Source organism: Prunus avium, chromosome 2 (genome assembly GCF_965620075.1).
Source record: "Prunus avium chromosome 2, drPruAviu1.hap1.1, whole genome shotgun sequence".
Lineage (NCBI taxonomy): Eukaryota > Viridiplantae > Streptophyta > Magnoliopsida > Rosales > Rosaceae > Prunus > Prunus avium.
In genome coordinates, this window is record NC_142285.1 from 36,093,104 (window position 1) to 36,117,443 (window position 24,340).

Below are 24,340 nucleotides of genomic sequence, written 5' to 3' on the forward strand. Positions count from 1 at the left end.
CTATGATTAAAAAATGTTAGCAAAACTATAAGAATAAGTCTATCTTTTTTGCCTAATTTTTGTCTACGTTTTTTATTTATAAATTTCTTTCTTGTTTGTGTCACATTTTTTTATAGATTTTTTAGTTACCTTGTTTAGGCATATTGTAACTCTCTTTACTCTCTTCATAATCGATTACTCAGAAAGTCAAAAACCCAAAACCCTCATAAACCCTCAGCTTTGAAGAAAGGTACGGTAAAACCCCTCTCTCTCTCTCTCAGAGTCTTCCTGATGGGTAGGTAGGTATTGAAAAGAAGGATAGTCTCCCAGTAAGAAACAGCAATGCTTTAGGTTTTTCATTTAATTAAGGATGAATTGTGACACAACACCTTCAAAATATATTAAATTATTATTGTCTTTCAAACTTTGGAAAGATTAGAGTACTAATCAACAATCCTGTCTTAATCAACCCCATTTCTTTATCCAACACATCTTGTTTGTATTCTCTCATCAATCATCTTTGTTAATTTTATCCTTTTTTTAGACTCTTATCTCAATAATTGATCCCCAAAATGGTGTTCTTCAATTGGGTGATTGCTATTCAGTTTTATGGAGAAGAAGACTTTGGCTTGATGGCTAACATCAAGCTTTGCAATTAATTTGTATTTGACTTTCTCTTTCTCTTTGTAATTTGTGTACAGCAGTAAAGAGATATTGATATTAAGCAAAGATCCTAATCAATGGAGGATTTAGCTGGGCCAAGGCTGTATGGCTGCTACAAGTGCCAAAACCATGTTTGCTGTCATGATGATGTTGTCTCCAAAGATTTTCAGGTGCATTTGTGTTTGATTTCTCCATAAACACCATGATGCATTGAAACTCTGCTCTCTGGTGTGTGTTATAATTGACTACAAATTTGATATTTCAGTTTGTAGAAATCTTTCTTTGTCGGTTTAACGTGTTACATTTACCCATTGTTGATGTTTAAATGAATTTAATTTTACAGTATGACGTGTTATGTTGTCACACGATCAATGATCAGATAAATTCTTATATAAACGCAGGGTATATAATTGATTTGTGAATTCTTATTTGCTTTGCTTTGATAGGCAAGCCGGGGCAGAGCGTTTCTGTTCTCCCATGCAATGAATGTGGTTGTAGGGCCTACAGAGGACCGATATCTCATCACAGGCCTGCACACAGTTGCAGATGTACACTGCTGTGATTGTAAGGAGGTGTTGGGCTGGAAATATGTAAAAGCCTATGAGGAATTGCAGAAGTATAAAGAAGGAAAGTTTGTTCTTGAAAAATTTAAGATTGTCAAGGTGAATTGGTAGCATACTGAAATGGATTGTGGAATTCGTCTGGTTTGATTTTTCATAAGTTTCTATTCATCATGTACAAAAGAAGTCTATTCAACTGGCTTTGTGGTGTCCTTTGTGAATAATAATCTTGTAAAGGTAACCAAATGAACGAAGGAACATTTTATTTTGTGAGATAGTTTCACATTCGGTTGTCAGACAACATAATATGTTAGATATATGACAATATAGAACATAACCCTAACTATGTGTCAAACAATTGATATTAGTTTATCGAAAAAAAAAACCTAAAAATTAAACAATTTGACAATACAAATTTAAAAAAAAACATAACATATTAAATATCTGACAGCAGAACGTTACCCTATCCCTAAATTAGGTGGTAGTAACCATTGTGGATTGGAGAAGTTGGTATTGCTGAGGACTTGATACATGAGAAGGTGACAAGAAGGAAATTTGGAAGTTCATGTTGCCTCGCTGATCAAATGGAGAAGGTGCATTGTTGATCCTTGATAGGGATGGGAAATTTGGGCCTTAGCATTTTTCTTGTTCTAGGGCTTCACAACTTCTTTTTAGATTGTCCATTCTTTTTGTTAACTTTCTCCCTCATTTTAGGCATTGGTGCATTGCTGTGTAGGTTGATTGGATGCATACGAAAATAAAGGAGATGGTGATCTGTCCATTCTGTGGATTGATGTTAATTAAAGGCAAAATGTCTATTAACTTTGTCTAATCTAATGGAGTAGTTGTTAAAATAAAGTATATTCTAATTAAGTGATCATTGCATTATCACCGACTTTTTTTGTATTTTCGTCGATATAACGACGAATGATGATTTAACTGGTTCCTATGATGCCATTTATCTTTGTTTGGTTTTTTTGGTCGACATCTTTGTTTGCTTTACTCGTCGTGACTAATGCTTTCTTGATAAATTTTATTTTCATTGCCCAGAATTTTGTTTTTTCTGCCAAGACGTGGGTCAGATGAATGTGACGGGAATATGCATAACTTTCTCAATTATGAGATATAAATTCCACAAACTAGAAAAGGAGATGTCAATGAAAAAAGAATGAGATATTTTGTTATATAGCCATTCTCAGCACTAGTAATATAGATAAATTATACACCATTTAATTTCTACAAATAAACCCAAAAAATGACATGTGGCTATATTGAATTTAATTTTGATCATTAAATTACTTTAATGACCTATTGAGTGTTTCGGGTTTTTTCATGAGGTTTTGGGGTTGGGTTTGTTTTAAGAAATTGATGTCAGTTTTGTAATTTATAGGATTTTCGAAGCCTTTTTGTTCTATTGTAAATGAGATTTGGATGTGTTTCTAAAGTCCATTTTATGTAGGATTTTTATATCGTTTAAGCCCATATATTGGGTATAATAATGAATCTCCCAAAAAAAAAAGTGATGCCATAGAAGAATCAGAATCATTACATACCACAAAAACTAAGCTCTTATGTCAAGGCTCTATGATTCATGTATAAAAGGTTTGAATTAGATTAAAGGCTTTAACTCTCGAGTTTTGGACTTTGATATAAATAAAAAAGAGATTTTCTATTTAAACCCCACACTTCTCTTAGTTCACCCCATCTTTTAATTTAAATTTTCACAATTTCTAAGAAAACCCCACTATCTTCCCAAACTACCCTTAAATACACCCCAAATTGAAAAAATAAGAAATAAAAGAGATTTTCTATTTAAACCCCACAATTTTCTTTGTTCCCAACAAAAAAAACACAAACAAATAGAACCATAAACCCGAAATTTAATACTTTCTAGAGAAAGAGAACAACTTTACCTCTCTCCAAGAACTGCAACTGGAATTCCAACACTTGGGTATTTTTGAGTTGATAATCAACAAGTCTTTCCATCAACTCCCACACATATTTAAAGAGATAGGCTCGTCAATTTTCTATGTCTTTAAAAGAGGAGTAATTTGGCAATAGGATGTAGAGGAGTTTGTATTTTTCTAAAACTTGATATGAGGAGTGGTGGGGTGTGTGGGGTGTGGGGTGTATGTATAGATGTACTAGGGTTAATTATTAAGTTGGATGACATTTTTTGTCTTTTTACACAATAATAAAACTTACAGCTTAATGATTTAAGCATTGGGGTGAACAAAGAGAAGTGCGGGGTTTAAATAGAAAATCTCATAAAAAATTTCCTTTGCACCAAAGGACGCAACCTTATTCATTCCTTAAGGAACAGATGTCATGTTTAAAGCCAGATTGGTAACTAACTTTAGGCACGTTAGATCAACTAAATGTAGTTCTTATGAACGAGTTAGGCACAAAATAGATTAATAACTTGAGTGGTAGAGCACTTAATTATTTAGAATAAGAATTCGACTTTCGCTCTCTTTTTCCTTCAATAAATAAATATGAAAAACTGCCCATCTCCTTCCATCCCACGTTTATCATCAGCAGTGACCTACAGGTGTGGGTGGTGCCAAATGCTCCAAAGGGTTGGTTACCCTTTATTCTTCATTGACTTATTAGTGAGAAAAGAAAACAATAGAATCGGAGGGCAGCGATCCTTGACAGAACAACAAAGTAGAAGAATCCAAACAACCAAATTGATAAGAAAGAAAGGAAGCTTCATAGAAGCCAAAGCTCACGGACAACTTAAGCTTCTCTCTCTTTGAAGATTACGTTTAGCCACAGGGGTCCCTATTCCCCCACCAAGAAGAACCTTCCTAGAAACCGTTCAAATTAATTGGAATAAAAATCAATATCAGATTATAACCAAAAATAAATAAATATCAGATTGGTCACATTATATGTCAGGAGGACTTGGAATTTCAAACATTTGTAGGCCATCCACGTGTCTTGTTCCTTGATGAACCAACCGTCCATTTGATCGACTTTCAACATCACGTATGTATAAATTCCCTTCCATGATGTGTGGATTGCTTTAGGCAATTTGTGGGTAGTGGGGCATCAAGGCTTTTAAGGTCTAACAACCCAAAATGGGTGGCTAAGACTGAAGGAGAACTCAAAGCCTACAGCCTAGGCATGTAGCCAATTAATAGTGACAAACAATGATCTACAATGAAACGCTTTTGACTTGCATATCAGAGGTATCATATTCGAATCCATGGTATTATAGTTGTTTGTGTGTGAGAAATCTCCTTCGCTTATAGTTTAGACTATCGCTTGTATTAGAAAAAAAAAAAAAAAAACCAATGGTGTATTTTGTATTGATGTATAGCTTCTACAGAAAAAGCAAGTAACTTTCCATATGCTTATAAAGGCCTAAGCCAACCATTATATATACATTCTTCATAGTTGTGCGAAGTCCTTGTGGTATTTGTTTTTTTATCAAAGTTTCCACTCTAGCAAACCACGTTAGAAATAGAATATTGTCTTTGAGCAACAGCAGCAGCTGACCATGGAAACCAATGGCACCACAAGGAAGACCACAGCAACAACAGAATATCAGGACTTGTTGCCAGTTATGGCAGAGAAGCTGGACGTGGAGAGCTTTGTGTCTGAGTTATGCGGGGGTTTTCGGCTTCTTGCAGACCCCGGAAGAGGGTTTATCACCCCGGAGAGCCTGAAGAAGAATTCGGCGTATCTCGGCATGGAGGGGATGAGCAAAGAGGACGCGGAGGCGATGGTTGGGGAAGGAGATCTTGATGGAGATGGTGCACTCAATGAGACTGAGTTTTGTATCCTGATGGTGAGGCTGAGTCCTGAGATGATGGAAGATGCTGAGACATGGCTTGAGAAAGCCCTTGATCAAGAAACTCAAAAGTCCTCAAGCTCTTGATTCTTGAATTGCAGTAGCTGAGAAAAAGAAAAAATATTTATGATCTCAATCTGTTTTTTGCAACTAGGTTGATGCAGGCTACTGTTAATGATGTTATTAAATTGTTGGATTGGATGTCATGGTGTAATTAAACAGGAGAAGATCAATGATTAAGGGTTTGTTGTCCCATTTGCCCCCTTCACCCCCCAAATGAGCATCCATTGAAACTTGGGTTAATTTGGCTTAATCACAAGGAACAGGTGGAAATTAATAAAGAAATTGCTGATAATAATGAGGATGCTTATGGGATCGAATTTTTAAAGTGATTTTGAGAAGCGTGAGAATAAAATAATATGAAAAATTGTTGCCTTCTGAAGCTACCATTTCACAGCCAGTAGGAGCCAGGTTGAACCGAAAGTGCTAAAAGCATATTCCCCTGTAATTAAGCTTAGAAATTGTGTGACTGAAATGGCACATGGTGGAAGAGCTGCCCATAATGCAACGAAGCTTCCTCTGCACGAACTTCATTCAAGAAGAATGGCAAGTTGCTTGCTGCTTTAGGCAATCTTTAATCAAAGCCATTAACAAGCCACAAAACTGTGACAAAACAAAGTGCGGTCGTTTTAACTCGACAGGTCCATGTTATCCCAACAACTTAAAAAGAGTAGGTCGGCATCACCCCACATTCCAAATCACCACTTTGATTAGGTCGTAGGAAATAAAATCAATCTTGCAACCCAGAAACCCAACATTTCAATTTCATTGCCAATTCAAACAATAGGTCGAAAGTAAACACTACAGCAGTAAGAAGCCAATATGTTTCCAGCAAGCGAATCTAGCCACATCCATTGATTACTTCAACGGTAGAACACTAGTTTGATAACAGCAAACTTTGGAACGGGCATAGTCAACAATACACTGTAAGGAACCTAAGCACTATCATAATACGTTCATCCTCTACAAATTTACCTAAAGCTACAGCAAAACCACAAGAACTAACATGTTTAACCCACTACTGCATCAGATGACTTCAGGTTCTTGATCTTTGAACAGGGGAGCGACTGTAAGCAGAGATTCAAGAAAACGGTTCAGTAAATGAAATAGTATTGCCTTCAACAGCTAACAAGCAAATGAACTCTACTCTCAACAGCTCACCTGCGGTGTCTGCCATATTCGGGACTCTCATTCCTTCCGTAATCAGGACTCCTGTGCCTGTCATACACTGGACCATTGTACCTGTCATATGCTGGACTACGGGGCCGACCATAATCAGGACTTGGACGCCTGCGATACACAGGACTTGGTGACCTCCCATAAGGACTATCTCCACGCCCGCCATAACTGCCTCTTTTGGGACTATCATGATATCGATCACCTCTCTCGCCGTCATCCCTCAAAGCATACTCAACAGACACAACCCTGTCCAGTATCTTGCTGCAAATGATAAAATTTTGCCTCAGTTTGTCAGCCTTTTAGTCAAAAGAGTTAACCAAGTAAGAAAAGAAACAAATTACTGACCTTGCGTGAGTAGCCTCTAGAGCCTTGGTAGCTTCTTCCTGTGTGTCAAATTGCACAAAAGCAAAGTTCCGACGAATTCTGACATGAAGCACCTTCCCATAAGGTTCAAAGTGTCTTTCGATATCACGAACCTTGGTTCGGAGGGGATCAAAGTTAATGACAAACAAAGTTTTAGTTGGCCTCTGGTTTGCCACTGATTTAGAACCATCATGATGGCGACCACGCTCACCCTGACAAATCATATTATTAGGGGTTAAAAACCAAGAATAGTGATGTCTTTAAACACTCCCGGAACTGAGTATACCTCAAAAAATACTACTGTGGGACTTCAAGGAGAATGATTATAAATAGAAAACTAGATTGTACCTTAGCCCACTCCACAGATAGCCTGCGCCTGTCATAACCAAATGGCTTATTGTCGAGGTTCTGGATAGCATCTTCAGCATCCCGCTCATCCTCAAAATAGACAAAGGCAAAACCTGAAACAGAGAGGAAAAATCAGAAACAGAAAAGAACAAAGGAAGCATCAGCATATAACCCACTCATCAGGGAGTACATCAGCCTCATATATCTTTCCCCTGGCACAAACTAAAGTAAATACAACACCTGCATTTATGTGAGGGGCTGATGCACATAAGACTGTAGAGGCGTTGCATGATGTACTAAATCATGATGGTAGCATACTAAAGGTTTTAATCCATAGTTTCAGGTCTGAGAAATCATTGATAAGCATGCTTCGCCATTCAGAGAGCAGGAGTTCAGAAATGGAAGGCATGGCATGATAGAATCAAAGATCCCCCTATTATCAGTGATTGTAGGCATGGCCAGATTTCATTAATCCCCTATGAACAGTAGTAGACTTGTGATAGGCATGGCATAACAAATGATTGATCCCACTATGACCATTCTTGTGAAATGGCAACTTTATGCGATGAAGTGGGTGAGTGACGGAAGACCGAGTGAAGAAAATGCGGAATGTTGCTATCTGTAAATGGAGTGTAGAGAAGCAGGCAACCAGGTTGGTTTCCTTTTCCAAATTAAAATTTTGGCAGTGATGTTGGCGAGCCCAGATAGAAGCTCAGTTCATTTTCCTTTAGTAGACAAGTTCCTGCGACAAAAGAAACACTTAAAATGCGGAGATTTTCTCCAAAAATATTGCAAATTTGTGGCGGCCGCCTACTTTCCTCCAAGAAAAGAGGCATTGGATATGCGCACTACAAAAGTAGTAGTATATCCATAACTAAAAAACTTATATTAATACTAGGACTCTTACTTTATCACAAATTAAATAATTTAACCGACGTGTGGCAGGTAGAGGGAGCACTGGCAACTGAAACTATCCCCTTTCACTGAACATTCTCGACACTGATTCGATAAACCAGAGGAAAAAAACAAATACGATGCAATTGAACTTATCACAAATTCAAAAGGCAGCAGGCACACACACTCCTATATGCCAAAAGCATGAACTTGTCAAACGCCCAGATAATAAAGTGAATTACAGAGGGCAACCATACTGAAATATACTAATATGAATATGATGAACGTAAATTTAGCAACTACAACAATCAGAAGATAGAATTTTCTGTGCAAATCATTCAAGTTTATATTGTGAAAGAGATTTATGAATCAAAATCAATCGATAATGTCGTACCAGACTTCATGTCCACACGATCGACCCTCCCGTATTTAGAGAACAAGCGTTCCAGCTCCGATTGCCGAGTTTCGTACTCGAAGTTTCCGACGAAAACCGGCCTCATTGTCGCTACAGTCCCGCAAATTACAGCAAAAGAAACAATCTGAAAAACCCAAATAAGAGAGCAAACGACTGAGAAGAGAGAAAAACAGAGGAACAAACACATGAACATAGCAAAAGACAGAGAAAGATCAATTGAAGATTAAGAAAAATTAAAGGGAAAGTAGAGGATAGTAAAAATTTAGAGAAGTCATACCTGAAAGGCCGAAGCAGAGAGAAACTAGCAAACCCTAGAGCGGGGAAGAATTAGAGAGCGGGGAAAGGGTAAGGTTTGGGGTTTTTATATCCAACTGTATCTTAATCGGCCGGGGACTTATCATATCGACCGTCCGATTGTCCGAGTTTTCGTGTTAGGATAATGGGCTGCTCAGGTTTATTTGGACTACTCGGTGGGCGTATCCTAAGCTAAGGGACTGCATGATGATGAGTAGCTGGACTCAAGGACTGGGTCGGGCCATGGATTATAATAGGCATGGTATGAGCATGATACGGGCTGGGCCCGAAGAAGTCAATGTACCGGGGAGCTTCTAAAATGAGGAGTTTAGAGTAAGGACCTTATTTGAGGGGTTCAATCTCACCATCAAACCATTTAAAATGTCCAAATCCATTAATTTTCTCACATTTATTGATGGTGGGATTGAACCCCTCAAATAAGCTCATCACTCTAAACTCCTCATTATAGCCCTTCTGCGATGTATCGAGATATGCCGAAGTTTTTAACCCATTAGACGGGCACGGCACGAGAAGAAAATGGGCTAAGCACAACATGAACACGAACTAGTTTGACACCTATAAAGTTGACTACTTTGTGAGATTTGTGTTGGGGATTTTAAAGAAATTAACGAAATTATGATTTTGCACTTCATTATTTTATTTCATTTTTTTAAAAAGTTATTTTAGTACTTAATCACAGCCCCTCTAAGCTTTGGAAGATATTTTGGAGATTCCTCCCATTGACAAATGTACCTTACAAAACACAAGTGGAATTATTTCCATTAAAAACAGATGTGCTAAACCACCCAAACAAGAAATGAAAGAGTGGAACTTGAACAACAACTTAATTAATTTAGCTTAGGTAGTACCCTTCTTTTCTTTTTTCTTTTTTTCTTTTTAAATACAAGGGATATTACGAGATGGAGAAATCAAACTTAGGATCTCAGAGAGTGGGATAAATATTTTTAAATACTTGGGCTACAAACCCCTTGTGACAACATCATTCCTTTCTTATACCACTTGAAGTTGAGGCAAAATTCTTATTTTTCTTAAAAATTAAAATAAAACTAGTGAATAAGAAAGCAAGTTGCATTTTTGGGTCCAAGCCATTGGGAGAGTGAAATAGAAATAGAAATAAAGTCAGTCCAATGATCCCAAAACTGATAACAAATCCTAGTTTAATGAGATAGTGGTTATGGGGGCAGGTGAAAGAAGAAACTTCCAGGGACTTTGGTTTGAATGGGATTTCCCACCCCATTAACATTAAACAATTTGATTAATGGTAATGATGATTAAGCAGGGTTTTTAGCCGCACAAACAAATGCCATCATTGATTATTATTATCATTTGGTCTTCAGCTCTTACCAGACTAGCAGCAGCCCTGTCCCCAAAACCTTAAAATTTCTCTTCTTTTTACCTGTCTGTCTGGCTGTCATTTTCTCTTTTCTGTGGGGGTACGGATGAAATTTTGAACAATGATATGATCATACGACGATGTCCTCTGGGCATGTTTAACATATACATGAGTACGACGTTAATTTATGTCTATACGTCTCTGTCGTCTACGATGTTAATTCAATCCTAACTTAGAGCAGCTAATTGGTGTTTAATGTTTATGCATGTTGGCAGCCAGCTCCACAGCTTTTAATCAATTGCAGTTTATAAATAAGAGCCAAATCAACTGGTGTAAATTAAATAGTTAGGTTGTAATTCTATAGTTTACGGGTGTTCAAACAATTGTAATTAAAATCGTAAAATAAGAACGCACAAGTTTGCACGAACAAAGAGATGAATATGAGATAAATTGTAAACTTAAGTAGTTTCGAATTAAGTTTACGAAGGCTCATATGTATTTAATAAATTTGATCCATAGCATATGGTTTATAATTTATAATAGTAATTTTGGCGTTTGCATGCATACGAGATTCGAGAAAATCCAAAAAGCATGTAAAATATAATTCCAAACGACCGGCACAAGTTGAAGGAAGTTGAGGTTCCACCCCAAAACCAATTGGCAATGAGGGGAGTAGCCCAACTCCTTATAAACCCAGGCTTGGTCCCTTAACTTTTCAATGTGGGACAAATACTCTCAACACGCCCCCGCACGTGTGGCAAACTTTCAAGCCTAACACGTGGACAACACATATTGGGTGGCGTGGGAGCACGTGTGGCCGTTAAGCCTAACACGTGAAAACCTGGCTCTGATACCATGAAGGAAGTTGAGGTTCCACCCCAAAACCAATTGGCAATGAGGGGAGTAGCCCAACTCCTTATAAACCCAGGCTTGGTCCCTTAATTTTTCAATGTGGGACAAATACTCTCAACACAAGTTAGACAAGAATATGAAAGGAGCATCAAGTTCTATTCTAGTGAAGAGATTAATTAAAAATAATAATTATTCTGCTTTGAATTAACAGTTCATTTTTGTTTATTTCCGGTTTTTTATTGAACACACAAAAAGGATGGAAATGGAAGCCTAGATTCCTTCCTACGGCCATACGCGTACGGCAAACAAGTCACCAATAAAAAATGCAGGTAACAAGTCAATCTGAGAGGCTCCACGCGTAAATAATCCAAACCCACGAGGTCATAATCGTCAACACGATCTCATATTCGTGCTGCACGATCTCCTCTCCTTCAAAATTTTTTAAGCTCAACTGACCACCACCCACAACAAGACGCGAATTTTGAAAGTTTAAAGCTTTAAAGATCCCAAAATTCTTCCCAGGAGGAAAAAAAAAAAAAAAAAGCAAAAGACAAAGTAAAAGAAAGATCGACAGGAGCAGACCAGTCCACTCATTAAAAGTTCAAAACAAAACCATCAACTATCCTTCATTTCTTTGACAAGTTTTTGTGTACTTTGAACTTGAATTGCTTTGTGTCCAAGCCAGCCAGTAAGCCAGCTTTGGTGTCTTTCATGTCTTCTTCATGTTCTTGTTGAAGGGTCAGTTATTTTTAGTTCAAGTAAGCTCCAAATAGTTCAAATTTTTGTTTTTGCAAATTTTTGTTTTTGCTTTTGTTGTTTTCTGGGTTTTGCAGATAATTGACTGCCTTATTTTAACTGCCTTTTTTTTGTATGGTTTTCTTTTGCTGCTAACATGTGTCTCACATACACTTCAGTTTCAGTTCATATTCTCTGCTTAATCTGTTTGCAGACTAGTTCTGTTCACTCTCTCTCTCTCTCTCTCTCTCTCTCTCTTGCTGGGCTTTAAATGAGTTGAAAGTTGAAACTACTCTTTTCTGTTGCAGCCTGGTCTTTATATTATGGCTCTGCTGTGAATGAGTTGAAACTATGCTGTATGTCACTGACTTATCCTCTGGTTTACTTTGAAGAATCAGTATAAGAAAAAAGGAAGAAGACATTTTTGGGTTTGTAGAGGAGAAAAAGAGTGTAAAAGTTCTCAATTTGTTTTGAACAGTAAATTTTCTCGATGAGTTTTTCAAATCTGGTTCGTGAAATTGTTTTACAGGTTTTAAACATATTTATATTTTGAGGATATATGGTTAATTCATGTTCTGTTGAAATTCCTTACATGTTTTTGAATTATTATGCAGGTACCTGACATGGGTTTAAGAGAATTTCGAGTAAGGTAGTTTTTCTTTTGCTTTCATTTGGGATGAAATTTGAGCTCCAAAATTGAAGCATCAATGGAAGAAAAGCCAGTCCCAGCATGGTCATGGCCGGTTGAGCAGTGTTTGAAAGAGTACCATGTGAAACTAGACAAGGGCCTGAGCACTTATGAGGCCGAGAAGCGTCATGAAAGGTATGGCTGGAATGAGCTTTCCAAAGAGAAGGGCAAGCCTTTATGGAGGCTTGTGTTAGAGCAATTTGATGACACGCTTGTAAAAATACTTCTAGTTGCAGCCTTCATATCTTTTGTTCTAGCTTTCCTGGGTGGAGGTGAGTCAGGGGAGTCAGGGTTTGAAGCCTATGTAGAACCATTTGTGATAGTATTGATTTTAATCCTTAACGCCATTGTTGGAGTTTGGCAAGAGAGCAATGCTGAAAAAGCACTTGAAGCCCTTAAGCAGATGCAGAGTGAATCTGGAAAGGTTTTAAGAGATGGCTATTTGGTGCCAGATTTGCCTGCAAGAGAACTTGTTCCTGGTGATATCGTCGAATTGCGAGTGGGAGACAAAGTCCCTGCTGACATGAGAGTTGCAGTTTTAAAGACTTCAACTTTGCGAGTTGAGCAGAGCTCATTGACTGGCGAGGCAATGCCTGTTCTGAAAAGCACTGGTCCTATATTTATGGATGATTGTGACTTGCAGGCGAAAGAGAATATGGTTTTCTCAGGCACAACTGTTGTCAATGGTAGCTGTCTTTGTGTTGTTGTTAGCACTGGGATGAACACTGAGATTGGCAAAATACAAAAGCAAATACACGAGGCTTCTTTGGAAGAAGATGACACCCCCTTGAAGAAGAAGCTGGACGAATTTGGCAGCAGGTTCACTACTGCTATTGGGTTTGTTTGCCTCATTGTTTGGGTTATGAACTACAAAAATTTCCTCTCTTGGGATCTAATTGATGGACGGCCAACGAATGTTAGGTTTTCGTTTGAGAGATGCACATACTATTTTAAGATAGCTGTTGCACTTGCTGTGGCTGCAATCCCAGAAGGTCTTCCTGCTGTTATTACAACTTGCTTAGCTCTTGGTACAAGGAAAATGGCACAAAAGAATGCAATTGTGAGGAAGCTTCCAAGTGTAGAAACCTTAGGATGCACAACTGTGATTTGTTCAGACAAAACTGGGACTTTGACAACAAATCAGATGTCTGTGACAGAATTCTTCACTTTGGGTGGAAAAACCACAGCTTCTCGAACAATTCGTGTTGAAGGCACAACTTATGATCCCAAGGATGGGGGAATTGTTGATTGGACTTGCTATAATATGGATGCTAACATGCAAGCCATTGCAGAAATCTGTGCTGTTTGCAATGATGCTGGGATTTATTTTGATGGCCAGCTCTTCAGGGCTACAGGTTTGCCAACTGAGGCAGCTCTTAAGGTTTTGGTTGAAAAAATGGGAGTTCCAGACATCAAGGCAAGAAACAAAATTCGTGACACACAGCTTGCTGCAAGCTACTTAATTGACACCACAACAGTGAAATTAGGTTAGCAGAAAACTATTCTATTTTTCATATGATCTAAGCTGTTGACAATGGGGAAGCTTTCTAACAGTCAATTTTTCAAGTACAGGCTGTTGTGAGTGGTGGACAAAAAGATCGAAAAGGGTTGCCACACTAGAATTTGATCGTGTTCGAAAGTCTATGAGTGTTATTGTCCGGGAGCCAACTGGGCGTAACCGACTTCTTGTCAAGGTGACTCATTTTTTATCTCATTGCTGTCTACAACTGGGTTTGAGTTTGCTGTTACAGCATGTTTCCATGCTTGATGCACTGTCTGGTGCTCGTATAATTTAACAGTTGCAATTTGCAGGGTGCTGTTGAGAGTTTACTGGAGCGCACTTTGCATGTACAACTTGCTGATGGATCCCTTGTTCCAATAGACGAACCTTGTAAACAATCATTGCTCTTGAGACTCTTGGACATGAGCTCAAAGGGATTGCGGTGCTTGGGTTTTGCATATAAGGAGGAGTTGGGAGAGTTTTCAGATTATCATTCTGAGAGCCATCCTGCTCACAAGAAGTTGCTTGATCCAGCCTGCTACTTCTCCATTGAAAGTGACTTAGTTTTTGTAGGCATTGTTGGGTTAAGAGTATGTATATGCCACAAATGTTTTGCTACTTGATGATTTTCAAGGTTCAAAATTTCAAATATTTCATTTAATAACTATTTTGCACAGGACCCTCCTCGTGATGAAGTTGGAAAAGCACTTGAAGATTGCAGAGAAGCTGGAATTAGAGTTATGGTAATAACTGGAGATAACAAGTCCACAGCTGAGGCAATCTGTCAAGAAATCAAGTTGTTCTCTAAAGAAGAGGATCTGAAAGGGAGAAGTTTTACTGGAAAAGAGTTCATGGTTCTACCCCAGCCACAACAAATGGAAATTTTAGCAAAACCAGGAGGGAAGGTTTTCTCTCGTGCGGAGCCTAGGCATAAGCAAGAGATAGTAAGGATGCTGAAAGAGATGGGGGAGGTTGTTGCAATGACCGGAGATGGAGTGAACGATGCACCGGCACTGAAACTTGCTGACATTGGGATTGCCATGGGCATCACAGGAACTGAGGTGGCATTCACACTCACTCTTGGAACATAGGATGATGCCCTCTGCCACTTACAGTTCTCATTAACTTGGAGCCTTGCAATATGACTTCTAACCCTTCATGTTTTATATCCCAGGTTGCAAAAGAAGCTTCAGATATGGTTTTGGCAGATGATAATTTCAGTACTATTGTTTCAGCTGTTGCCGAAGGCCGTGCCATTTACACTAACATGAAAGCTTTTATTAGGCATATCTCTCTCTTCGTTCATCATCATAAGCATAATATGTTCCCTCCCTCTCTCACCTTTTTCTTCCTTTGAGTAAGAACTTTTCAATCTCTCATTCTGCAGGTACATGATATCTTCAAATGTTGGAGAGGTAATATCCATATTCTTGACCGCGGCATTGGGAATACCCGAATGTATGATACCTGTGCAGCTTCTGTGGGTAAATCTGGTCACCGACGGACCACCTGCAACAGCTCTTGGATTTAACCCAGCTGACATGCATATTATGAAGAAACCACCCCGCAAAAGTGACGATGCTCTTATGAGTCCTTGGGTTCTTTTCCGTTACCTGGTTAGTATGGCTGATGGTTACTGTCCTACTTTTAATTGAGCTTCAGCATGCCATGCAAAAGTCATAGACTTTACATGTTCACAACTGCAGGTAATTGGTTCTTATGTGGGCATTGCAACTGTTGGCATTTTCATCTTGTGGTATACTCAGGCTTCCTTTATGGGCATCAATCTTGTGAGTGATGGACATACACTTGTTGAACTATCCCAGCTTCGAAATTGGGGAGAGTGCCCGTCATGGTTGAATTTTACCGTGGCTCCATTCACAGTTAGCGGAGGTCGGACTATCAGTTTCTCTGACCCTTGTGACTATTTCTCTGTTGGTAAAGTGAAGGCAATGACTTTGTCACTCTCTGTCTTGGTGGCCATTGAGATGTTCAATTCCCTCAATGCTCTTTCTGAAGATATTAGCTTGGTCAAAATGCCACCTTGGAGGAACCCTTGGCTCTTGGTTGCCATGTCAGTGTCATTTGGACTTCATTGCCTCATTCTCTACATTCCCTTTTTAGCAGACGTGTTTGGCGTTGTTCCATTGAGTCTGAATGAATGGCTCCTGGTAATTTTGATCTCCGCACCGGTGATACTTATTGACGAGGTTCTTAAATTAGTAGGAAGGAGGAGAAGATGGAGAGCAAAGAAGGAGAAAACAGCATGATAAAATCTCAGGTTATTATGATCAGTAGGAAAGCAGATTCAATCTGGATGTGACAGAGTAAAGAAACCATGTAGTTAATTAGAATTCTCTGATAACTTTATTTATCCGTTCACTTTCACTTTCAATTTGTTTTGGTTGTTTTTTTTTTTTTTTTTTTTTTTTTTTTTGGGGTGAAAGTAAAGGCATTAAACACATTTGTTCATTAATTAAAATAGAAATGAAAAATATTTAATCTCTGGGTTGTTAAGGCAACTGATTCAAACATCTTCCAAGTCCTAAATGACAGACGTTTTTCAGCAGCTGCTTCAATGAAACATTCAGCATATACTGCATAGACAACATAACTAAGGACACAATTTAACCTGAAAATTTATTTTGAATTTTTGAACTTCTTTTCCTATGTATACACAAGAAAGAATCCAGATCCTATATTAGAAAAGAATTTAATTGTGGTTGAAAAAATGACCTCAGCTTCCCTTACCAGTCCACCAGTGATGGCTTACACTGATTTATCTTCTCCTTAAACCATTATACACAAATCAAGCTTCAAATATACAGACACAAACCAACTTCCTGCGGCACCACATGTATGAGCCGCAAACCAACTTCCCACCGGTCCAACAGCAGCAGAATTTAAATTCTCATTTGGATCTTGACGCTGCGACTCGAAAAATAAAATTGCGTCCGTCCAATCACACGTCACTGAAACCACATAATGACGTACTGACCAGAGAGCCATGCTTATAAAAATATGAAGGGCTCCCATGTCTATAGCTTTGCATGGCAAGTCCTCCGGTAACTTTTAGTGATCGTTGTGAAGTTTAAAGCATAAAAGTGAATTTATGCTTGATCTCCAAATCATTGACATATGTAGCTGTAACCATGAAGTTCCTTCAGAAATAGGAAGACTGATCATGAAGCACGTTCAAGTGAGCAAGTATTCTAGCTGCCATAGATTTCACACTACCACTTCCACGCTGAGTTAAGTCAACTAAAGGCATCTGAGCTAATGATCCAAACTTCTGTTTAAACTCCAGCAGCCGGAACATTCTTTCTAGAGCATGTAGAGCCTTCTCCTGCAAACTAGGGTAGGGTTGAACAAGAAATTTTATTATAGGTGGGATGGCATTTGCTTCTGTAAGCACCTTACTACCGGTCTGCAGTCTCTCACCTTCAATTAAAGTTAATAGTGCATCTAAAGAAGCTTCACACGCTCCAGGATCAGGTTCTCCCAGAATCCTAACTAGTGGTCCCACTGCATCAGCCTCCACCAGGCAAAATGATGAAACAATGCTACATATTCCTCCATGAACAGGGCATCCAGGTTCTGGCGGGGCCGAGAAGCAGCAGAATCCTTTGCGGTTAGGTAAAGACCTGCTCAACAGTGGTGAACTCTCTGAAAATCGAGAAAGAGATATGGCTGCACGTTTTTTTGTCAAGGAGGTTCCAGACTCCAGCAACTGTACGAACAAGGGTATAATGCCAGTTTCAGCTGCACTCTTTTGCCATTCCAAGTTTGTTGAAACAGTGAAACGACAAATGGCTCCAACGGCATTCTCTATCAACTGATTCTTATGGGGACCATTCTGCTTGCCATTCTGGAGAAAACTGAATATGGCAGGTAGTGCCCCAGCATCCACAAGCCACTGTGTGATCTCGGGGGTTTCAGGAAGGTTAGAGATAATGCCCATTGCAGAAGCAATCTCTTCTTCATCATCAGAAGCTTTGATGATCTTGAGTATAGTCTCAATGCACTTCTGATTCACATGCTCCAGGATGGTGGTGGATTCACTGCCACCTTCTACTAAGCAAGAGAACAGCTTTACAGCATTTGCTCGTAGGTTTAGGTCATCATTCTCACACAACTGAACCAATACTTGTATTGCGGAGGACTGTAAAAGTAACCAAATCAGTTAAAGCTTATCTACCAGAAGCTGAGTAAATCAAGTTAGCGTCTGGTAAAGATGTTATTATTCCAAGTAATGAGATAATTGTAAAAATGGAACTAGGAATTTAAACTCTAAAATTCAATAGGCTGCACCTGAGTTTACATTTTCTAACTTACATAGTGTATCAGTGTAAGGGTTGAAAATAATCAACCTCAACATGGGGTAAACCCATAACGAGGAGACAAGAACTAAAAAAGATGTCAGAAAAATGTTATTAACACGACCCTCTCTTAATAAAGCTTCAATGAGTTTCTTTTTCATTATTATGGGAATTTCGAATGTGCATCATTAATCCAAATTGGGCAAACACTACCCTAGTTGTTAAAGTTTTGATTTAGGAAAGTTGATTGATGATGACTACTAATTGCAAAACATGAATCTCAATGCAGTTTCTTAACAGAAAAAGGCCTGCAAGTTGAAGCTTCACTTAATGTTATTTCAGTTTGATATCCCTTCCAGGTCTTTTCTGTTAAGAAATAACATTAAGTGAAGCTTCAGCTTGCAGGCCTTTGCACTACCTCCCAATTTCTTATGAGACTAGCCACCCTTGGATATTCTCACTCCATTCAAACTTCGAGATCCCATTAACATTCTACTCCAATTTTTATTGAAATAAAAATGTCTTCTAAAATAATATACACACCTGTATCAACTTGGTCTTGATACTTATAGCAGAGGGGGATTGACACAAGGTGTGGAAGGTGCGAATGATGCTTTTCTGTACATTAGGCCCCATCAAGTTAATCAAAGAGAAAAGCTTTAAAATATCTTCATCCGATTCCAAAAATGAAACGGGTGTCTGGCTGGATTCTAGAGACACTGACATGGCGAGGTGCATAATTGTGGCTGCTAAATATTCACGCAAACTTGACAATGATGAGCTAAGATTGAAAAGAAGGTCAAGTAATGGGCGCTCTGCACCTTCTCGAATCATCTGCAGACCATTTTTAGGTAAGCTTGAGAGGTTTCTAAGAGCTTTAACAGCCACAGTTTTAATTGGAATGTCACCATGTGAGACCAAATACAGAAGTGGACACAGTACTCCTCCTTCTATCAAAGATTCTTTATTGTGGTCAGTCAACTCCATCTCTGCCAAATTTGATGCCATGGTCATTTTCACATCTTCTGGTCCTGAATATAAAAAAATGACAATTTTATAGCAACGAACCTTCATTACTCATAAAATGAACCATTGACACATAAACTGTAGAAAACATACAAACTGAAAATCACATTGCCATACCTAAGGCTAAATTTTTCGATAAATATAAACATAAAATAGATAGAGCACATTTAAGCTTTCATAAACCACACCAAAAGATCTCTTAACATACCAATTAAATTTAACATTATCATATTCAAGGAAGCAAACATGTAAACTATTGGAATTCTATTGAATCAAGCGTAAACTTGGATCACTGATGAATATATTGTAGTGATAAAACTAAGATTGCTAACCTTTTTTACTACATACAATGCTAAAATTCAGAAGGAACCATTACATATCATACTAAAGGTTGCAACAATGAATTTGAACCCAGAACTTGTAGGGTTATTTTAGTAAAGGTTGCAACATTATTTTAGAAAGATCTATTTTACAATCTGCTTGAGGGGCTATTTATTATACAACCAAAAAAAAGAAGAAAGATCCTGTACAAGCCATTTATAAGAAATTATTATGAAAGAAGATAAGTGAACCTGCAGAGAGACGCTGCAGCAAATGTGTAAAATAATTTGCCTTTGCCATCTGTATAACGTTCTGATCAGAGAATGACAGATTCTCCAGTAGCTCTTGTGCGTCTCTGGCAGCCCGATTATCGTCACTGTTGGACATGGTAACTAATAGGAGTATGGAACCTTGAACCTTCCCTATGCGTTCTCTTATCAGATTGCTTTTGGATAATTCCAAAAGTAATGCCACCGCTAACTTCCTTTCCTCAACACGGCGGCCAAGTGAACGAACAATAGATTCAATGCCATTATCAGCTTTGTTAATTCTTTCCTGCAACATTAACTATAAGGTTATATCCATACGGGAGGGAATTAAGAAAAGATAACATAGAAAAATAAAATGTATTTATTACTACAAACAATAAGCACATGTTTTTCTTGTTTCTTTTTGTGTGGGCAAATGAAGAACATCATTATTCATCAAAAGAATATTACTGCACAAGGGGCATTTTACAGACTTGTGCATCTGTTGCTAGGCATTATATATAAAAACACAGAGGGAGGGATAGAGAGAGAGTACACAATGTAGTTAAGGTAAGCAAAGTATTACCTTCGCATCATCACTATCCTTCACCAAAATGCATAGGTTGACAAGAGCATGGTTCCTTATCTCAGGATTTTTAACACCAAGAAGTTGAATGAGAATAGGTATGTAGTTCTCCAGTATGACCCATTCCTTATGCAGATCTCTTTCTTTACAGAGATCTAGTAGTTCACCGAGGCAATGAAGCACTTCTTCGTCTTCTTCAGACTGCAGTTTTGATTTCAAGGAAGCAATCATAATCATGGTATTCCTATCCTTCCATTCTTCTATTGATTGCCGCAGAGTTTTATTGGGCCGTAAAATTGATGTGTCTAAAGAAGTCATGGTCAGGGGACACAATCTGTTCCCATCAGCAAACCACTTTTCTATAGCACTTCTCTCAAATGTCTGTCCAGAAGAAGTTTCCACAGGGTCCACCATAACTTCCCTGGTGATTGGGCAAATAAATGATTGAAGCGGTTCCAATGGTTGACCACCCAAAGATTTCCGCTTAATGATATACTTCATTTCTTTCTCCCTAGGAGATGAAGCTGCATCAGCCCTTTCTAATAAAGCAATTATCTGTTCCATCTGTATAGCTTCAGCCTGGTCTTTCCTCAGCCGAGCATTTTCTATCTCGCTCCTGAATTCCTCTAATTCCTTCTTTAACACTGACCTCTCAGTTGAGATTCCAACTGCCTCTGCAATGAGAACCAGCAAATTATTGGCATAAGAACGATCCACATTTCTGTCCTGGATTCCAGACTCAATTTTGTCCAAAATCTCTTCTTCTGCTATTGCTGCCCTGAACTCAGCTCTCTGCATATTGTCACAAAGCTTTTCAATTTCTTCAACTATGCCAGATGAAAGATCTAGAGAAGTCAGGGGAAGAAGACTTAAAGCCCGACTGATCTCTCTCATTATGTCCTCTAGGCGCTTAACTATATTACGGCAATTCATTAAGAGATACACTTTGTTTCTCTTGCTGCACTCAAGAGTCAGTTGCTTTGCAGCTCTGATTTCTCGGTTAAGAATCTCCATAACATTGTTCAAGCTCTCAGAATGAACAACAGTTCTCTTGTTCAACTCTCTTAAGATGGGGACTACCCTTACCACATAAGTTGCAAGCTCCTTGAAAGTATCCTTCTTAACAAGGACGTCATTGGCAGCAGCTACAATTTCGAAAATGACCTCTACTATTTGAGAAATGACTTCTGAAGCCGGAGCAGATGCAGCACTTGAAACCAACTCCGCTGCCAACATTTTGCAACTCACTAAAACTAGCAAGCGAGATCCTCATTTCCCATTTGACTGCACAATTGACGAAAAGTGGCAGAAGCCCTGTTGCAGGACAACAACCAGAAGCTTTTGATCCAAAATAGTTTTCATGCCCATGCATTCAGTTACAATCTGAAATATCAGAGTATTTGCTTAGTCTTAGTCATGCTACACTACATTGATTATACTTGAATTTATTTACTCATATACATCTGGACCAACTACCCATTCAGTCGCGGAGCACCAGGCAGAAATGAAAATCACAAAAAATTAAAAGTCACATACAAATTCTCAGTTTGGTTGCTGAGAATTAATAATTAAGTCTTGTATTCTTTCGTAATTTTGAGATATGGAGAGTTCCGCTCAATGTCCCTAATCCAACCATTAGTCTCCATTATTTTACAGAAACCAAAAGACATGAAGTAACTCTGAACCTGTCATTTTCTTCTCTGACCTTCAGTTTCCTCTGACACCAAAAGGAAAATCGTTTTGTTTTGTTTATCTACAAAGGAAAGACCGAAATTAAGCTCAGCTACAAGTTTGTACTGGCAATAAGTCTACTCAGTCTAATTCCCTTGCTTCATTAAAAAAATAATGAAATTTTGTACCCAAAAAAACCCATTCATTCTTTGCTACTTTCTCTCAGCAACCAAACAGAGTTAACATACATAACCATTCTAGAAAGCTACTGTTTTTTTTATTTTTCTGGTCAGAGAACTTGAACGCACTAAATTCCCAGCAGAAACGCGCAGCGAAGCCTAGAACACGACTTCATGCAAACCCAAGCCAACAAATATTATGCACTTGAAACAAAGATTGAAAGCACAGATACTAGTAAGTTCTAGTCCTAACCCAAGCCAACAAATATTATGCACTTGAAACAAAGATAGAAAGCACAGATACTAGTAAGTTCTAGTCCTAATTCAATATACTGAAATCAATAATGCTTCAATTTCCAGCTTATTTCTTCAAATTTAGGCTCAAATTGCAATTCAGAAGGACCCCATTAAACATCAAGCATGCAATAAAGCAGAAGGCCAAGACCCTTTTAGTCAACAACAAAGTCTTCACTGATTTAAAAAGAAAAAGTTTAAGAGACAGACCTGGGAAAGAGTTTATGCCCTTCAAAATTCACAGCACCATCAATCTTTTCCACACAACTTCTGAAGAAAATGCACCCAAATTTCCGGGAAAATTATCAATCAACTCACCACAGAGGCCTTTCAAAAATGGAAAAGAAATTTGAAAAGTAGGACTAAAAGAAATACCTTTTCTCCTTTTTCTCTTCTTTTCTGTTTTTGGGTAATTTAGGGAAGTTGCAATCTGAAAAATAAATTGTCTTAAGTTTGTTGCCTCCAAGTGGAGACTCTCTCCCCCAAGTCCCAAGTCTTGACCTTTTCCTTGAAGGATTTTTCTGAGTAAAATTTTCACAGAAGTAAAATGGAGAAATTTTCTTTCTGGGTCTTTGCTCATGTAACCGTTGACTGAAATACTATATCAAACTTGAAGATTAGATGAGACCAAAAAAAAAAAAAAAAAAAAAAAAAAAAGAGACCCAACTTTGTTCCGGAGGTAAAACAAAAATAGCTCGCAGCTTATACAGCCTTTGGAAAACTTATCACCATGCCACTGCCATCCGTCTTTGAAAAGTATGAAGAAGTTCTTAAACACGTTTTCGACCAAAAGAAAAAGGGAGTTCTTAAACACGTATTGTTTTGAGGGCCCGTTGCCGTCTCACTGGTCAATCACGTTTTCCCTTTTCCCACACCACAGAAAGATGAAAAAAAAATCTTTAAACTTTAAAACGCACTTATTGTCCATTGCATTTGTTTCCCATTCGATTCATACCATTCATATGTCGTCCCACCCCAGGGTTGAGCTTTTCGAATAATTTTAACGTTTCCCTTCATCTTTTTCATTAAAAACCGAATTTCTATTTAATGATTTGTTTCTTAACTTTCTTATTATTTTATCCATATCATGTGATAAAATTTTATTAGATTAATAGAAATAATAGTATTAAAAGAGTCATCCCAATAACAATATGATATATATGAGTAAAACTTCTCATGTGACCTAATTCGTCGGAAAAACTGAAAAGATCCGCAGAGAATTCACATTTATTTTCACTTTTTTAATCCTTTAAACTAGAAATCTATTCTCACTTATTGTCATTTCACATACAAATTTGTGGCGTGCTGATACTTCAATGGTTGTACAAAATAACGGGGTTTCATGCAGCAAAAAGAAATAAGCTCTCTCATGAACTGAATTCTTTTGTGCATTAATACAAAATTACCATTGGTATGTTTCAAGGCACATTGTGCTGAGTCGTTTTTAAGAGATTATTTGCCCCCACTAATAGTATGTATGATTTACTGAAGTGCAGTAAAATACAATGAAGAAAGTACATCAACTTTTTGCTGCATTATGCACTGAAGAATCCCCAAGTAATCAAATCCCCCAGGACTATCATGATTATCTCCACCCACCATCATATTCTGCACCCAGCTGCTTTTGTGAGTTTAACATCTAGTTAACAAGGAACTCCACTAAAGATGAAAAGTTTGAAAGAAAATCTATGAAGAAACAGAAGAGGTTGATAAGGTGGACTTGTAATATTTGCTAAATGCTGGCCTTTGACATTTTCAAGAAGCAGCATACAGTGAAAAGTGGAAAGCAAAGAATGGTCCATGGATGAAGAATTCAAAGCTAAAGAGAAGAATTCAAATGGATTGACAAAATAAAGAGTCAAATTCGTAATGTACAACAGATTACAGAAAATCTACTCATCCCAATTTTTTCTTTTAGGTACTCAGTATGATCATTGTCGCTCTTTCAACAAAATCTAAAATTCTTTCCGGGTGGATTAACAAATTTCACTGAATTGGTGAAGCACTATATG

At 38.0% G+C, this 24,340-nt stretch overlaps 5 protein-coding genes across 14 annotated transcripts; 3 read left to right on the plus strand and 2 right to left on the minus strand.

The window, feature by feature from the left end:
• Nucleotides 1-446: 446 nt before the first annotated feature.
• On the plus strand, nt 447-1,457 carry LOC110757678 (protein yippee-like At4g27745). Its single transcript, XM_021959375.2, has 2 exons — nt 447-812; nt 1,089-1,457. The coding sequence occupies exons 1-2, from the start codon at nt 720-722 to the stop codon at nt 1,314-1,316; spliced, it is 321 nt and encodes a 106-aa protein (XP_021815067.1). The 5' UTR covers nt 447-719; the 3' UTR covers nt 1,317-1,457.
• A 3,087-nt stretch (nt 1,458-4,544) lies between these two features.
• Nucleotides 4,545-5,256, plus strand: LOC110757644 (Calcium-binding EF-hand family protein). The gene has a single exon (XM_021959329.2). It carries the CDS (start codon nt 4,708-4,710, stop codon nt 5,086-5,088), a length of 381 nt encoding a protein of 126 aa, XP_021815021.1. The 5' UTR covers nt 4,545-4,707; the 3' UTR covers nt 5,089-5,256.
• A 630-nt stretch (nt 5,257-5,886) lies between these two features.
• Nucleotides 5,887-8,694, minus strand: RS31 (RNA-binding (RRM/RBD/RNP motifs) family protein). The gene is made up of 6 exons (XM_021959328.2): nt 8,538-8,694; nt 8,240-8,384; nt 6,952-7,064; nt 6,586-6,815; nt 6,223-6,501; nt 5,887-6,128 (listed from the first exon to the last, which is right to left on the minus strand). Exons 2-6 carry the CDS (start codon nt 8,343-8,345, stop codon nt 6,098-6,100), a joined length of 759 nt encoding a protein of 252 aa, XP_021815020.1. The 5' UTR covers nt 8,346-8,384; nt 8,538-8,694; the 3' UTR covers nt 5,887-6,097.
• Nucleotides 8,695-11,205: 2,511 nt separating this feature from the next.
• Nucleotides 11,206-16,079, plus strand: ECA2 (ER-type Ca2+-ATPase 2). 6 transcript variants are annotated; one of them, XM_021959290.2, is made up of 9 exons: nt 11,206-11,518; nt 11,804-12,003; nt 12,110-13,670; nt 13,756-13,877; nt 13,996-14,274; nt 14,362-14,745; nt 14,859-14,968; nt 15,072-15,300; nt 15,391-16,079. In XM_021959290.2, the coding sequence occupies exons 3-9, from the start codon at nt 12,203-12,205 to the stop codon at nt 15,952-15,954; spliced, it is 3,156 nt and encodes a 1,051-aa protein (XP_021814982.2). In that variant the 5' UTR covers nt 11,206-11,518; nt 11,804-12,003; nt 12,110-12,202; the 3' UTR covers nt 15,955-16,079. The 6 variants fall into 6 exon arrangements, with proteins under 6 accessions (XP_021814982.2, XP_021814984.2, XP_021814983.2 ...); XM_021959292.2 differs by having other exon boundaries at nt 11,804-11,851; XM_021959291.2 differs by having other exon boundaries at nt 11,206-11,498.
• On the minus strand, nt 15,070-23,097 carry LOC110757619 (U-box domain-containing protein 44-like). 5 transcript variants are annotated; one of them, XM_088248088.1, is made up of 7 exons: nt 22,704-23,097; nt 22,539-22,598; nt 21,870-21,937; nt 20,185-21,567; nt 19,602-19,905; nt 18,547-19,034; nt 15,070-17,846 (listed from the first exon to the last, which is right to left on the minus strand). In XM_088248088.1, exons 4-7 carry the CDS (start codon nt 21,418-21,420, stop codon nt 16,848-16,850), a joined length of 3,027 nt encoding a protein of 1,008 aa, XP_088104214.1. In that variant the 5' UTR covers nt 21,421-21,567; nt 21,870-21,937; nt 22,539-22,598; nt 22,704-23,097; the 3' UTR covers nt 15,070-16,847. The 5 variants fall into 5 exon arrangements, with proteins under 5 accessions (XP_088104214.1, XP_088104215.1, XP_088104212.1 ...); XM_088248089.1 differs by lacking the exon at nt 21,870-21,937 and having other exon boundaries at nt 20,185-21,498; XM_088248086.1 differs by lacking the exon at nt 21,870-21,937.
• Nucleotides 23,098-24,340: the final 1,243 nt, after the last annotated feature.

Excerpts from the sequence above, each read along its gene's own strand:
- RS31 (XM_021959328.2), bottom strand. The coding sequence starts at position 8,345 with ATGAGGCCGGTTTTCGTCGGAAACTTCGAGTACGAAACTCGGCAATCG. Across the intron at positions 7,065-8,239 it reads TCGTGTGGACATGAAGTCTG|GTTTTGCCTTTGTCTATTTT; the intron begins GTACGACATTAT and ends TCTCTGTTTCAG. Across the intron at positions 6,816-6,951 it reads TATCTGTGGAGTGGGCTAAG|GGTGAGCGTGGTCGCCATCA; the intron begins GTACAATCTAGT and ends ATGATTTGTCAG.
- LOC110757619 (XM_088248089.1), bottom strand. The coding sequence starts at position 21,420 with ATGTTGGCAGCGGAGTTGGTTTCAAGTGCTGCATCTGCTCCGGCTTCA. Across the intron at positions 19,906-20,184 it reads AGGATAGTGATGATGCGAAG|GAAAGAATTAACAAAGCTGA; the intron begins GTAATACTTTGC and ends TTAATGTTGCAG. Across the intron at positions 19,035-19,601 it reads GCTGCAGCGTCTCTCTGCAG|GACCAGAAGATGTGAAAATG; the intron begins GTTCACTTATCT and ends TTTTATATTCAG.
- LOC110757644 (XM_021959329.2), top strand. The coding sequence starts at position 4,708 with ATGGAAACCAATGGCACCACAAGGAAGACCACAGCAACAACAGAATAT.
- ECA2 (XM_021959290.2), top strand. The coding sequence starts at position 12,203 with ATGGAAGAAAAGCCAGTCCCAGCATGGTCATGGCCGGTTGAGCAGTGT. Across the intron at positions 14,746-14,858 it reads TGGGCATCACAGGAACTGAG|GTTGCAAAAGAAGCTTCAGA; the intron begins GTGGCATTCACA and ends TTTATATCCCAG. Across the intron at positions 15,301-15,390 it reads GGGTTCTTTTCCGTTACCTG|GTAATTGGTTCTTATGTGGG; the intron begins GTTAGTATGGCT and ends TCACAACTGCAG.
- LOC110757678 (XM_021959375.2), top strand. The coding sequence starts at position 720 with ATGGAGGATTTAGCTGGGCCAAGGCTGTATGGCTGCTACAAGTGCCAA. Across the intron at positions 813-1,088 it reads TTGTCTCCAAAGATTTTCAG|GCAAGCCGGGGCAGAGCGTT; the intron begins GTGCATTTGTGT and ends TTGCTTTGATAG.